Here is a 15,738-nt window from a genome sequence, read left to right on the forward strand (position 1 = left end):
GAATTGTTTGTTTATCACTTTATATCCTCCCTTTCTGTTCATGGGCACTCAAGATGACTAACATAAAAGAATAAGTACAGGAATAGAAAATGACACAGTCATTTTGCATGTTTTCCATGTGCAATACCAGTGATAGACCTATTAATCTGAATATTAATGCAGCACACTAAATAACAGATGATAAAACTAAGATCAGAGTTCCAGTTTGATGACACTGTTGGGACAAGTAGTTGCACTATCAATTTGATCGAGCATATTTGGCAGAATCCACTGTAATGTCTTCCACGCACATTCCACTAAAATGAACAGGACCTATACAACATTACAGAAGTATAATTTCCTTCCACTGTAACTTTTCAACTCCCCAGGAGACATGAGAAAGAAGAACAAGAAGAACTATCTTGATTTCAGGCCTGATTACAGAATATTAGTCTAAGGGGCAAACCTCCGGTTCCCAGAGTGACACAGTAATAATTAGGGCACATACCATTTCAGCAAAGACACTGAATGATCCTTCTGCAAAGCTATTGAATTTTTTTTCGACTGCACTCAAGCCAAGCCAAAAATTGACTCGCAGCTGTGCTGGTATTTTGACGTTGTTGTTTTTGTCTTGTGGGTACTAGAGCGCGTTTTAAGAAACAGAAAGAGAGAGAAATGGTCACTTCCAGTGTGGATTCATCACAATAAAAGACATACGGTACAGATTTCCACCACTGGGTAGCTTGTGCTTTTCTGCCAAAGGCTACTTCAAAAGAGTAGAAAATGAAAAACAGAGAGGTTCAAAGTATAAACTTGTCCTTGATTTGCCAATGTAGAGGAAGCAAACACAGCCAGATGGTTAATCTATTTCCTGTTTTTCGATTCTCAGTTGTTAACCTACAGTGCTGGGCACTACCCAGTTCTGAGAATGAAGATTGTAATCACTGCTAATATTTCCTTACCGTAAGCAGCTTGAAGATCAGCATTGTTATGTTGAGACACCAAAACAGTTGAGACAGTTTTCTTCTGAATTGAAATTGGAAGCATGATATAGTCTTACTTCCCGACTTTTAGAGCAGGGGTGATCTTCTAAATATTGCTGGACTTCAACTCTTATCAGCCTCAGCCAGCATGGCTGATCAGGCAGATTGGAAAGAGAGGTCACAGACTCTCCACCTCTGCTTCAGAGTTTAAAAAACACAAATGGCATGTTCTTCCAGGGACTATTTCTCATATTTTTCATCAGGTTTCTGAGTTTGCCTCTAGAATGCAAGGGATCAACCCTGGAGAATAGGGTGTTTTTTTATTTTTTGCCATTCAATTGTGTCTGATTCTCAGCGACTGCCTGGACTAGTCCCTGCAGTTTTCTTGGCAAGATTTCAGAAGTGGTTTGCCATTACCTTCTTCCTAGAGCTGAGAGAGAGCGAGCAACTGACCCAAGGTCACCCAGCTGGCTTCATGCCTAAGGGGGAACTAGAACTCACAGCCTAGTACATGACAACAAATAATCTTGAGAGGAGTGATTAAATGCAACACTGGCCAATGGACTAACAGTTCCCTAAGCAAAACCACCAGCAATGTGGGGAGGACCTTTCTGGTCTTAGTTTTTCATACTGGGAGTTGGCAATAGAGGTGGTTACTGTTGGAGCCCACACTGTGCTACAGTACCATTGCCACCTGGAGGTCATTGCCAACCTATGCTGATGATATCATTCATTACAGAGATAACTTATTTTGTATTGTAACTATTTTAATTGTAATTGTTCAATTGTTTTATGGTTTTTATCGTTATAAGCCGCCCAGAGTCACTTGCTCAGATGGGCGGCTGTAGAGATTGAATAAATAAATAAATAAATAAACTATTCTGAAACAGGGTGGTATCAATCATATAAGCTAAAAGCAAACAGATTCTCTACGGAAGGGTGCTTTTCGCCACTGAAATGTCTGTTTCGGTTGTCTCCAACCTTGCATCCTTCAGCTGTATTGGGTCTATAACTCCCAGGTTCTCCACCAGGTTGAGGAAAATAGCGGTATTTACTTCTTTTATTTACTAGGAGATGTCAGGAAATGGAGTGGGAAATTCTGGTTTGGACAGATTAGGAGAAAACAGATACCATATTCACAAACAAAAGAAGCCTGGGCTTAGCTATTGATTTAAAAGTTGCAATCTCCCTAGATACTGTACCAAACATGGTCTGAAAATGACTGATTCACTGGTTACAGACTTGAGCAAGCACTGGGGCCTCCCAGCCTGAGCAGGTATGCATGGAGTTGGAGTTAACAGTACCTTTAAAAAGATGGTCTGAGTTTTCCCACAGTATTTGCCAGATGCTTCAGGACATGTTGTTGAATGTAGAATCTGATGAGCAGGAACACGTGCACAGGCCAGCCTCTTTTCTCCCCGGATCATCCAAACAAACACATCAGGCATGCTGTTTTGTGGCTTTTGTTTTCAATTAAGAAGAGAACAATGAAATAGCTTTTATGAAAATAGATATACGTCTTACTAATATCTGATATTATTTGTAGACTTCCTGGGAAATACCTCATCAATGAAAAGGCCCTTTCTCAAGTCCTTTGTAGGCCAGCTTGTTTTCAGTGCCAGGTGATATGGGGCAGAGCTTGCAAAGACTGTCCTATACACTTACAAATGCCCCCCATATATGCAATACACACATGTATCTGCAGCACCGTCTGTAACAAGCCACAATTAAGTCAAAGTGATGTCATATGGCTCATGATGTCAACTTGCAAATGGCACCATTATGTTGTTGGCATCATGGCAGCCAACATAAGTAGGTTAGTCATGTCATTTGTGTCATGGCATGATGATGTGTGTGTTGTCCTTTGCCCATGGGCACCCAAGTGAATACAGGCACACACATATATAGACACACACAACACACATACAGTCCATTTACCTCTTCAGTTAGTTGTATTAATCTGTCCAGCCAGTCTTCGATGTCTGACAGAATGGCCTTCCCATCCATGGCTTCATTCCTCAGTCTAACGGCTGCTTCCTGAATCTGATGGAGGGACTTGAGCCGCAGTTTAAGGATCTGTGTGTCAAGGATGGTGACATTCTGCTTGCCTTCTAAGCGAGGCAGCTCCTTACTGAAAGAACATGCCAGTAATTTTTAGCAATGAAATTTCATTCAGCAAATACTTAGACCAGCCTTTCTCAACCTCTAGACCCTGGAGGAACCCTTGAAATATTTTTCAGGCCTCAGGGAAACCCTGCACATTCAGGCACAAATATAGGTCAGAAGTTCCAAATTATTATATTCGTTTCATGTGTAGGCCTGTATATATGCACTTACAGTGTTCTTAAACTAAAAGAATGAAACTTACCTCTTTAATGTGAAGTTGCCTGAATTTGAAATAATTTTTTAAATAAATCATGATCTCCCAGGGAATCCCTAGTGACCTCTCATAACATCCCCAGCAATTGAATGCTATGTAGTAATGCCCCAGGGATCTTAAGAAACCATGATGGAAAACGCTGAATGCAACAAATGCACAAGGGAAAACCTGTTCTAAAAAACAGCACTATTTATGACTGACACATTTCAGCAAATAACATTCCTTCTGCTGGGGAAGGATCTTCAAATGAAAATGCATGAATATAGATGTGAAAATGTATATCTAAAAAGAGTAAAAACCTCAACTATTTAAATATTTTATTAAATGTATTAATATTATATTAAACACTGACTGTCTTCTTTTTTCTATAGAAAAAGAAGATAGAAGACACAGTTATATCTGCGGTCACTTGGTATCAATAGAGATTGGTCAGGTTCTTCTCTTTATTAATTTGAATCTTTATTGTAATCACTGACCAGAATTCTACAAGTAACCAAATAATTAAAATAATTCAATGCTTGCTATTTTAAGTAAAAGAAGACAAGGTCAAATTAAAACTAGATCACTGAGGTGATCAGAGCTTGTCTAGTTTTAGAAACAGGACAACGTAATTAGGCACATTCCAGAAAATGAAATCATATTGATCTGATAAAAGATATAACTGTACATAAAATGTCAGAATTATCTGGGTACTCTGCCACATAGGAAGTTATAAAGCAGGTTCCTGTGTCCTTACAAAAGGCACAGTATAACAGGCCATGAGCTGTAGATTTGATAGAATCTTCTCCAAAGGACACAATCTTAGCTCATTTTGGGGACTTCAGTAACTAAACTTCAATTCTTTGGTATTTGCACAGTAAAATTGATGTAAGTAAACAGGGAAGCTAAAACAGGAGTCCACCATTCCAAAATACTATATAGGATTTCAGCAATGATGAAATTACTTAAGACTTTACCAGGCTTAAGTTGTTTAACAAAGCTTATTATTTCAGAACATGAGACGGGGGCTCAAGCAAGAAGCCAGTTGATATTAAGCTCTAGACCTGATTCAGACAAATCTGAATATGATGTCCTACATATGATGTCCTACAGTGATCCTCTCCACACTGTTGCTGGTGGGAGAGAAGAGAATGAAAGAGCTCAGTGATGGAATGAGAAGCTAAGCAGTGCCAAAATATGGCTGGGTTTCTATCTGTAATGCCACTATTAATTGTTGCCCGAAGGTCCTAGAAAATTCCTCTTTCTTGAATTTGTAGGAGGTATTTCTACTGCTTTTTCAGCAATACTGCAAAAGGTCCTGGATGGAATACGAATCTGGATCTTCATTATATAGTCTGAATTGCCTAACTGATTCATTCTTGGCTTGAAAGCTCTCAGTATGAAACCAAGGCTGAGAAGGGTAAGCCTTACTCACAGATTTTACTCTTTTGTCTGATGTCAGAGCAGATAATGCTGGCTGGAGTAGCTGAATAAATTTGGTATAACTCTGTCAAATTCAATTTCCAGGACCATCCTCAACCATTGTAGAGAAAGCCTATGAAGCAATCTCAGAGGAGAAAAACTCAACTGTGGTCCCTTCTTGCTGTTGTGTCTATTCAGTACATTGCTGACCAAAGGTGTTGGTAAGTTTTCAAGCGGTTGTTTTCTCTTGTAAAAAAAATTAAAAATAAAACTCAGAATTCGATACAAATTCAATTCTCATGTGATTGGTTTTGTTTGCAACCAAAGTACTGTATTTTTAACAACTTTTTAAAATGCCCAAGCTTTTATTTCTTTAAAAAAGTGCATATTTACCTATATTTTCATTTTTGGATTGTTCTACAAAAACAAAATAATGTTTTTTATAACACATCTGTCTTGAATAAATATTGCTTCAGGGACATCCATAGGAGGGAGTGTATCAAAAAAGTCAAGATGGAGGTTGTGATCATATGATAAAAGTCCCATTTTTTTTTTTACGTGCAAGACATATAAAAAAGGGGCAGGGCATTGATCATGTCATCTCAGCTGCCATCTTAACTTTATTTACCTCTCCTGTGGATGCCTCTATTGCTATTCCTATAGGCATCTTCTCCCTTCTTCATTTATTACTAGGTTCTTTAAGCTCAGTGAGACATGCTCCTTTCCATAACTAAAGGATACTTAGCAATCTGAATTTTGGGACAGCCACAGAGAAGAAAGATATGGGACAGCTTACCTTAGGTCCACTATAAGTTCATCAATTAACTTTAGCCGTATCTTTGTCAATTGGCTTCCTGTCATCTTTGCTTGAATTCCTGATTTTAAAGCTGTTAGGTTTGCTTGCTATGAATGGAAAGAGTTGAATAGCCAACGTCAGCTTAATTTTTATGATTCATCATAATGATTTTGGAAAGCCCTACCACAGTTATTCAAGTTTATTTCAGACATTGTGTGCACCTCTCTGTGGAACAGGAGTTAGCAACCTTTCAGGCTTTCAATGATCTTCTCCTTGCCTGAAATCTTACAAGATGTCTATGATTTATAGTTGTATGAAAACTCTGAAATATCACAAGATCAGGTAGGATTTTGGCATTCTCATGTATAGTTTAGAAACATTGTGAGATTGTAATAATTTTATTTTAACTTTAAAGTAACTGGGGATAACACAGCTATTTTAGAGATAATGGATAGCCCAGCACATGAGGATGCTGCATTACCAGACTATTCTTAGAAAATGGATATAAATCTAAGGAGAAGGATAACACTGGGAATTCATAATCCAGCCATTAACTTTAACAACAACAACAATTTATTAAAATATAATAATAATGTATTAAAATATTATTATTTATTAAAATAGTTCTGAATTACTTACCAACTTTTCTACCATGGCAAGAATCAAGTTTAAAGGATCCAATCTGTGACTTATATCCTCCCAGTAGGAAGTCAGTGTCACTACTGGCTTTGTGTTTGCCCATGGTAAGTAATAATAGTAGTTTCCTAAGATGAAATGATAATAGGTTAACGATCAATTATTTATTTCATTAGATCTATATTCCCCATTTCCTCCAGGAGCTCAAAGTAGCATGCACTGCATTTCCTCCTCCAGTTTTTGTAGCTTAACAATAGGAAGCAAGTAACAAAGCATCAAATGGAAATGGAGAGAGAGAGAGAGAGAGAGAGAGAGAGAGAAATAGATCCATTTCACATAATTCAGGGGTGTGGTCAAAAAGTCAAGATGGTGGCTGCAAATGGTGCCATTGAAATGTTGCCTGCCTTTTATGTGCATCTTACCATCATGGCCTTATCTTGACTATTCTGACCACACCCTCTGGACAGCCCTGACAGAATTCCTGGATGTAAAAATATTTCCCCTTCAAATAGGTCACCATGGCTAGATCTGCAACTGCAATACTCACCATCAAATACGGCCCGGCTGTACTGTGTGGTCGATGCCAAGGGTTTACAGGTGGTGTCAAATTTATTGCCATAATTGCCAATGCTAACTTCAAACTGGATGGGCTCTCCAATATCTTGCAACATGGTGGCAGAATGAAACACAGCACAGAGACTGTATTGTCTTCTGCGCTGGTATTTCTGTGGGATCAATAAACGGGTTGGCTTACTTAACGATGTTGTGCAGTAATAATGCAGTATTAGTTCTTCAGCTCATGGGCACTTGCACCATGGTATATTTAGCTGTCAACTGAGGATAACACCTTGCACATCTGACAGGCAGCTTTATTTATTTATCCAATTTGTCCCCGCCCATCTCCTCCCATCGGCTTGTAGCCTTGGTGACTTCATGGATATGTCTTGTGTTGTTTTCTTGGCAACAAGATGCAAGTTTGCCATTGGTTATTCTTAGGATTTTTTTCTAAACTATCTAGTCCACTCTATAGCCTGGGATTTTCTGGTGGTGTCCCATCTAAGTACTAGCCTGCTCCAAACCATGGTCAGCTAGGTGACACTTCCTGCTATGATGGTTGTTTACTGAGCAACCAAATACCACTTACCTCTACAATTAATACATCATCCTTGGGTATCGGTTCAATTTTATTAGCACGTGGTTTGCTGTCAAGAAGTGTAGAGAGTTCAACCAGGATTCTGCCTCTGTAAGATACACCCTCGTCCTGCAACCCAAGCAGTTTACTTTTAGCATAATATTCTGTATTACAGAATCCCATTCTCTTTAACTGGCATACTGAATCCCACGGATTGGAATAGCAGACTTTTGTTTATAAAGACTTTTGTTTATAAAGAGATTGATAATGCGCAGTTCCAGCTTTGCTGCTGAACCTAAGAAAGCAGGTTTCAGCCTATGTTACAAGATGGAAGTTTTGTTGAGCCTGAAAAAGTTTAAAAGAATCTTGAATTTTTATTTATTTATTTATTTTGTAAGGGTCCCATCTACTGGTTGTGTTAACAACCATGGATCATAACATTCTCCTTGGCTGCTGCGTGTATTTTAATTTTTGCATTATGACGGAAATTTTGTTTTTAATTTGTTTTATGATTGTTTGCAGCCCAGAGTCACTTGTTGAGATGGGCAGCCATACAAATTGAATGAAAATGAATAAATAAATAAATAAATCCTGCATTTAATAAATGGGTGCAACTATTGTTGGTACTTCAGGAAAAATAACTTGCGGTTTTTAACACTGATACAATTTTGTGTATTGTATTTGAAGCCTATGGCCCTTAGTTCCAAGGTCTGATACTTCTATTACTTGAAAGATATTTTCAGTCACAGCTTTACAAAACGTTATTTTAGGTGGGTTGGAAATCAAAAGTCACAAGCTATGCCTTCAGCAAATAACTTCCCAGCACCATTCTTTTTCTGACATTAGTGTGGGTTGGACAAAAGCATTGCATTGTGCTCCAGCAAGACATTGGAGAAGAATAATGCAAACATTCCATTAGACTATGTTTCCTGGTATATCAAGTGCATAAATTTCTAAAACAAACACTGAAATCTTAAAACTGAAATCTTTGAAAAAATACGCAGCCAATACAGAAGTCGTAATTAATGAAATTGCATCCTACAATGAAGCATGAAGCTGTAAATCTGTTATTTTCTGCAAACAAAATCCAGTTGTCTTTTATCAAGAGAGACATTTTCTTCATATTGCCTAGAGTTGCATGGTATTCTTCATTCAAATGCAGCATACATACTTAAAAGTATTGAATTGGCAATTTCATAATACATAGGACTTTGCATAGAGTTTCCTTTTCACTTTAAATGTTCTGGAAAAACCTCAACAAATTTAACCATCATAATAGCTGAAAGAAAATAATTTCAATAATTAAAATAAAATGTAGAACAATTCATTTCTGTATCATTTTGGAAAACAGACTTAGACTTTTTTTTATTTGCAAAAAGGAACATAATTTCAAAAATATTTGTGTGGAAACAAAACTTCAAAATGCCTAGAAATATTCAAGAACCAACCTTTCCATAATTTAGTTCATCATATGGGTCCGGAAATCCAGTATATTCTCTTGGACTTCCATAAAGGTTCAGGTAACAAGGTCCAAATGTTGGTAAGAAGCCCACTTCAGTTTCTCCAGTATTTGCTGATAAGCAAACATCATGATTAGGACATATTAAGGCTCATAGTGTGATAACTGAATCTAGTTATAGCAAGGTAAAATGTTAAATATTAATGGTTAGTAAAATGAGAAGATTTTATTCTATGTACATGGAGGAAGTTTAAATATTAATGACTGTTTCCATTCATATAGCCACTCTAATCTACCAATTCCATCTGCTTAAGCCAACTCCAGTATATGCCTGGGGTTGGGAAGTGGCAGCCCCTAGGCCAAATCTGGCCACACAAGGAAGCCCATTGCAAAATATCAGTGAGTGAGCAGAATAGTGACAAAAACATTACTGACTAGCAAGCTTGCGAACAAGGGCTTCTTTATTCAGTTCAACAAATGAGGGATGGGCAATCCGAGGCTATGGTACACATGTTAATAAAACGGTGAAAAGAGAAATCAGTGATTTTTGCCATTTGCACATATTTTATCAAAACTAGTATTACTATCAAGGTTATCAGATAAAAGGTTAGTGTTCAATAGCATACAGTCTGATAATTATAGCTTTTTATTGCACTGGCTGTTATAAGAGAGGTCCAGAAATTGACCTTATGCAAAGAAGTCCTGCAACATAAAGAGTTGTTGTAAAGAAGTAACATCAGCTGTCCTTGCAGCCATTCCTTTATCTGCACACCAGTTAAAGGTGCCAGAGTCTTCCCACCTTTTGCATCTGGCCATCTGAAGAAACAACCTCATAGCTTCTTAAATTGAGAATGCAATGGGGTCCCTTCCTTCCTTCCTTCCTTCCTTCCTTCCTTCCTTCCTTCCTTCCTTCCTTCCTTCCTTCCTTCCTTCCTTCCTTCCCTCCTTCCTTCCTTCCTTCCTTCCTTCCTTCCTTCCTTCCTTCCTTCCTTCCTTCCTTCCTTCCTTCCTATCTGTACTTGTATTATATTTGGGACTTCTATGTCTGTCAAATAAGAATTTTTAAGTCTGCCAAATAAAGGAGCTGGGAATCATGAAACTAGAAAGCTTATAAAAAAAATAAAATTACCAGGTCCAGAGACACATGACATATTCATACAGATATACACAATTCAATCAGACAAGCATGTCTTATAAAATTTAGTGTAGTTACAGTTACACTGTTAAATTTTGAAGAAAATTGAGCACAGAAACGTGAAAGCATTTGGAAAAGGCAACATTTGTTATTCAGTTGTGCTTAGTGATTTGTTCCTAAATTTTATAAATGTATACACTGCCTGCTTCCTTAACGGCTCTGGGCAGCTTACAAAAATATAATTTTAAAAAATCATCAAATTAAAATGGGAATTATAAAACCTAAACAATAAGTACTTAAAATCAAAACACTAAAATATTAAAAGGACTGGGTGAATTTGCTCCTTTTTGAATTCTATTAAGACGGCTTCCTTAAGCTTCTGCAGCAGTTTGTTCCAACATGGGCTCGCCACAAAGCCCAAATCCCCAGGATCATAGAGTTGGTAGGTTGATATGTGTCTGAGAAATCTCAGCATCTGTGTGGATGAACCAGGCATTGTTTTTTCTGGCAATTCCTTTATTTTGCATTCATTTTTCTCTAAGGTATTGCAATGTATTTTCTGCAAAACCACATTGCGTATGAAGGCCAGGCTGTCCAATGTTATACTGGGCTACTTTTTACATTCTACAACAGGTATACTGTTCATGTACTTGTACTTTCACTGAGTCAAGAGAAGCAATGAGACTTCAAACCACCAAGCTGCCCCAGCTCCTTTAGGAGGGTAGATCTTGTATAGCCAGATAGCCAAGATAGTAATTGCACCAAAACTCTGATGTACAGCCATGCAAAAGCCAAAAGCAATCTTTTTCAATCATGCCAAGCTCATCAATGTTATTTACACAAATGTCAAGGTATTACTGTAGCCATTAACAAAACTTTAAGCCTTTAGTTTAATTATTTTGATTTAAAAGAAGTATTACTTTGGACCAAAGAAAGCAAATCATAGTACATTCCAAGATATGATTATGAACCTTCATATGATGAAGCCCCAGCTCCCGAAGATGAAAGCTCTGTATTTTATAAAAAGACAAGAGATTGCTTAACAAATAAGAGAACACATTCAGCAAATACATTAAACATTTTACTCAATGTGGATCTTAACAAGTTTGGAGTGTCAAAGCAAAGAAGAACTTAACAGGAGCTACACCAATAAATTACACTATCCTCGTGGAGATACTCATACAATTGTACACTATGTTATCATGGTGCAACTAGAATAAATTGGTCAGTGAGGAGCACATCCAAGTGATAGTATCTAGCCTTTTTAAATGTAAAGTGTCCCTAGCAAGGGTGTCCACAGAGGAGTAAAAAAAATCAGGACGGCAGCTGGGATTACACATTACAAAAGGGCATGGCTCCAACTGTGCTGTTGCAGTTGCCATCTTGACTTTTTTGACCCTCCTGTCCATAGATGCTCCTGTTCTGTAGAAAAGGTCAACATACAGTAGTTTTGGCAGGATACCCATGAATCATATGCATAGTGACCAGCTCACCACACTGTTCCTGAAATGACCCCTATCAGTCTGGAGAGAAAATTATTTGCAGGTCCTTATAAACTCTGGAGGGAGTTTAACTATCTAAAGGGAGATGATTAATTAGTGAGAATGTTAGGAGAAATTGAGTTTTTCACATTATGTCTACTAATTACAGAAAACTAAAGATGAAGAAATCCTGGATGAGTGAGCACTATTACTTAGAAAGTCCTGAATGGAATTTGCACAAGATTAGACTACAGAATGCAATTTTAAGTAACTGCCATTTGTATCATTTCAGTTTCCACCAAAATACACAACAAAAGCTACTGTTTCCTAGTATGTTATGTTACGTTTTGTTGTTGTTATTGTTGTCTTATTGTAAGAGACTTAACCATTAACTTAAGTAAAGTATGAACAAGACTGAACTCCCACCCATCCACCCACCCACCCGCAGGTATTCTGAATGGCATTTACAGATAACAGATACTATCAGGCAACAAATGTTCAATCATACTACACAGGATTTAAAACAGATTTCAAATTATTTCCATAAGTTGGAACAGATTTCATATGGCTAACTTACTATAGCATTGATCTGGCAAAAATAATGTAATGAAATGTGACAGAATACTTAAACGGTATGTCTTTTCCTGAAGAATAAAAATTTCAGATCAAAAGAAGAAATCCTAACTGGGAATAAAGAGAATAGGCTAGGAAACAATGTTAAGTCACTGTATATGTATATATGTGAATTTATACAAGTATCTCTCTATCTGAACAGATTCTATAACAATATTGATAATGTACTGTATTTCTATATCTGCATGTAAATGTTTCTGCGTGTGTTTGAATTTGTAAAAATAAGGCCGACCTCCCCTGAAGTTTTCAAACCATGTTTCTAGATAATGGAGAAAGCCTGCGTGATAGCTCCAAAAAAGAAACACTCAAAAATAATGCATTGTTTGATTTGATTTAGAAGTATATCTTGCTTCTTTCTGTGTGAAATGAAATATTGCTAATAATTTTTTTAATCCATTCCATGTCCAATTCTCGAAGACTGCCTAGACAAGTCCCTGCAGTTTTCTTGGCAAGATTTTGGAAGTGATTGGCCCAAGGTCACCCAGCTGGCTTTGTGCCTAAGTCAGGACAAGAACTCACGGTCTCCTGGTTTCTAGCCTGATGCCTTAATCACTACACCAAACTAGCTCACAATAACTATTTAGGATATACTAAATAACAATTCTGAAAGTAAAATCAACAAACACATTATAATCAATAGTGCTAAATTTAGCAAAGAGAAAATAATAAATATCGTTCTGAAAAGACAACAGAATCGGTAATATCTTATTTAGAGAAGGAATTCCATCATGTGTATCATATTAGATGTAATTACATATTAGATGTAATTAGCATGATTACTCCAGTATAGTCTTGTTAATGTTAAGTCACTCTTGATAAACCAGAGAAAACTTCACCAAGTCTTGACTTGTCCTGCACCATACCTAAGAAATACAATTGATTCTCCTTTGCTTTCATCCTCTTCCTGTTCTGAATTTGTAAGTTATTTTGAGGAAACATCTACTGTAAGAAAAGAAACTGGCTTACCTTCAACTTCTCCACCAGAGGCAGCTATTTTGGAAAGGCTTAAATATGTGGTGCCCACAACATCATTTTTTGTAAGACGATCCCTGTATGTAATGATGGATTTAAATAACTCATTTTAAATACTCACAAGGGCATTATTTTTAAATAGCTCTAATACTCCCATTTAGAATACTATACATCTATCCTATTTCCCCAAATGAATATTTTAAGATTCTGAGCATTGATTATATAAACAATATCTATAACAACCATATTGGTTAGCAAGACTACAGAAAATGAGATGGTCCTATAGCTATTAATATCATATGGACGTAGCAAGGTTTCAGTTCCACCAAAAGCCAGCAGATGGCACAATGTGCACTCCTCAAAAAGAACGTATCATCTACGGACATTTTTTAACCTGTGATGTTTCCCAGTTCCTTCTTTCCCCACAATCTGAACTGTCAACTAGAAGTAAGCAGAGTTAACCACCAAAATACCCAAATATTTGCTGAAAAGACTCAAGGTTTTATTCTCAGTCACTTGTGCCCTGGTCAGCTCCCAAATGGATTACTGTGATGAGCTCTACATGGGGCTGCCCTTGAAGAATTTCTGGAAGCTTCAGCTGGTGCAAAATGCAGCGGCATGGGCAGTTATGTGCGCTTCTAGAACTGCGCATGTCACACTTCTGCTCCCTGAGATGCACTGGTTGCCAGTTTGCTTCTGGGTCCAATTCAAGGTGCTGGTTATGATCTTTACATCTTTACATGGCATGGGGCCAGGTTATCTGAGGGACTGCCTCTCCCTGGTGTCAGTCCCATTCTTTGTCAAGAATGACAAAGAATCAATCCAACCAAACTTCAGTTCTTTATTTGCTCACACTGTATAGACAGAATCTTGCCAGACTAAAGCTACCCAACCTAACCTAAAGGGAAATAACCTGGGAAGGCTCTAGGATGGGGCTACTCTGAACCTCTTAGTCTTCCCATGTCCCAACTTTGGACTGTGTTTTCTCTTATCTTGGTCCCCTCCTTGGAATGTGCTCCCTCCTTCCTGAGAACCAGCTGCATTATTGTAGTCCATCACACTGATTACATCTACCCCTCCCATCAGGTCTGGCAAGAGGGGCTTGTTATAGGTCCTGTTGGCCAAGGAGGGAGGAGAGCCTTTTCTGCTGTGGCACCCACCCTTTAGAACATCATTCTCCCTGAGGTGAGATTGGCCCCAACCCTGTTGGCCTTCCAGAAGGCTCTTAAGCTTGGTTTTGTCATCAGGCTTGGGGATACCATGGAAGTGTGGAGTGGTACACTTAATGGTCTTGTTTTTTAATCATTTTGAATATTTGTTTAAAAACCAATCAGTAAATAAAGTTGACTAATGACTGAATGAAAATAAATCATGTTAATTTTAAACCAATTGTTTTAAAGTGATCTTGCCAACAAATGGAACAACTCTTTGCGTTAGTGTTGCTTGTGCAAGCAAACGTAATGAAAATACATTGCCAGCTTATGAAAAAAGATTTGTTCTCAGAATTATAACAGTTGTGTTGTAGAAGACTGACTACATAACAAGGAAGAGCTTACCAATCATATACCATCAGCCTTATTTTTTCACACATTGAAGGAAACTAGAAAAAAGGAAATTATATTATTTATTGAAGTCTTATTTCTTAAATACAAAAGCCTAATTCTAATAAAGTACTAGAGCAACAAACCTTGATCTGAAGATTAATAAGCTGATTCCACTCTGGGTTAGCATTTTTTTCAATTATATTTGTGCAAACCTGCCAAGAAGAAAAAAAAGTCCATTTCCATTTCAACAAAATCAGTTCTGTTTTTAATCTTTTACTCTTTTCTACCCAGAAAGATCTGAACCTAACCAATATGACAAGTTGCGCATCCTGTTAGTTAATGATGCACTCAGAGACTTGAGAAAGACCTTAGTCCAGTGTTTCTCAGTCTTGGCAACTTGAAGATGTGTGGACTTCAACTCAATTCATCTTCAAGTTGAGAAACACTGCCTTGGGCTCTTAATTCTTCAATGCCAATAGGGCAGTTGCAAAGACCTGGATTCAAAGGGCAAAATGTGATCTGGAGTGTCTGCAGGCCTGTAGATAGCACCTGCCAAGAACCCATAGAGCAGCCGTTTCTTTCCTGAGCTAGCATAGCTGCTCTCCTCAGCCGGTTCTTGATCCTGGAAAAGACATGTTTGGTTCACAGGGTTCTCAACAGGTGTGAGCTGTACACCCCTCGCATGCTCTGATCAGACACTGCCCTTCAAATATGAATTACTGCACAGATCTAAATGCCAATTCAACCATCCCCATTCTGATACTCTCCAGCTTGGTTAGATTGTAATTCTTTCCATTCAGAGCAACAAGGACTAGGAATGCTAGAAGCTCCCAGTCATCCCAAGGATGGGCCAGGAGGAGGAAAACTCCACTAAATAATACAACAGAGTTAAATCTTCTCAGTTTCTTTTTGAGTGTGATCTTAAGGAGATCAGCCATGCTTGAGTCTGACTTCTGATGCCTACATGGACACTATCATGCACTTTTCTTGGCCACAGTATGGAAGAGGTCTGCCAATGCCTTTCGCTGGGATAATTTTTGACTTCCCAGTCTACCCTACAGCCCAGGTATTCGCTGGCAGCCTTCCATCCGAGTTGTCACCTGGTTGGACTTTGCTTACCTTTTACTAAAAGAGACAAGGTCTTTTCAAGCAACCCAAAATACATATATGTCCATCTAAACGTAGTTTTTTAAATTTAACTACAAAT

At 37.8% G+C, this 15,738-nt stretch overlaps 1 protein-coding gene across 1 annotated transcript in view; it reads right to left on the reverse strand.

Annotated features, from left to right (window-relative positions):
* Positions 1-15,738, reverse strand: part of MYOF (myoferlin) — a 107,323-nt gene that overhangs the window by 44,287 nt on the left and 47,298 nt on the right. The window contains exons 14-25 of the mRNA XM_063307394.1: positions 14,675-14,743; positions 14,544-14,587; positions 12,982-13,064; positions 10,873-10,911; positions 8,756-8,880; positions 7,320-7,436; positions 6,723-6,900; positions 6,179-6,303; positions 5,540-5,646; positions 2,901-3,093; positions 2,267-2,422; positions 488-619 (exon numbers count right to left, since the gene is read on the reverse strand). Coding sequence (XP_063163464.1) covers positions 488-619; positions 2,267-2,422; positions 2,901-3,093; positions 5,540-5,646; positions 6,179-6,303; positions 6,723-6,900; positions 7,320-7,436; positions 8,756-8,880; positions 10,873-10,911; positions 12,982-13,064; positions 14,544-14,587; positions 14,675-14,743 — 1,368 coding nt within the window. The remainder of the gene's footprint in view (positions 1-487; positions 620-2,266; positions 2,423-2,900; positions 3,094-5,539; positions 5,647-6,178; positions 6,304-6,722; positions 6,901-7,319; positions 7,437-8,755; positions 8,881-10,872; positions 10,912-12,981; positions 13,065-14,543; positions 14,588-14,674; positions 14,744-15,738) is intronic.

Source organism: Candoia aspera, chromosome 6, assembly GCF_035149785.1.
Source record: "Candoia aspera isolate rCanAsp1 chromosome 6, rCanAsp1.hap2, whole genome shotgun sequence".
Lineage (NCBI taxonomy): Eukaryota > Metazoa > Chordata > Lepidosauria > Squamata > Boidae > Candoia > Candoia aspera.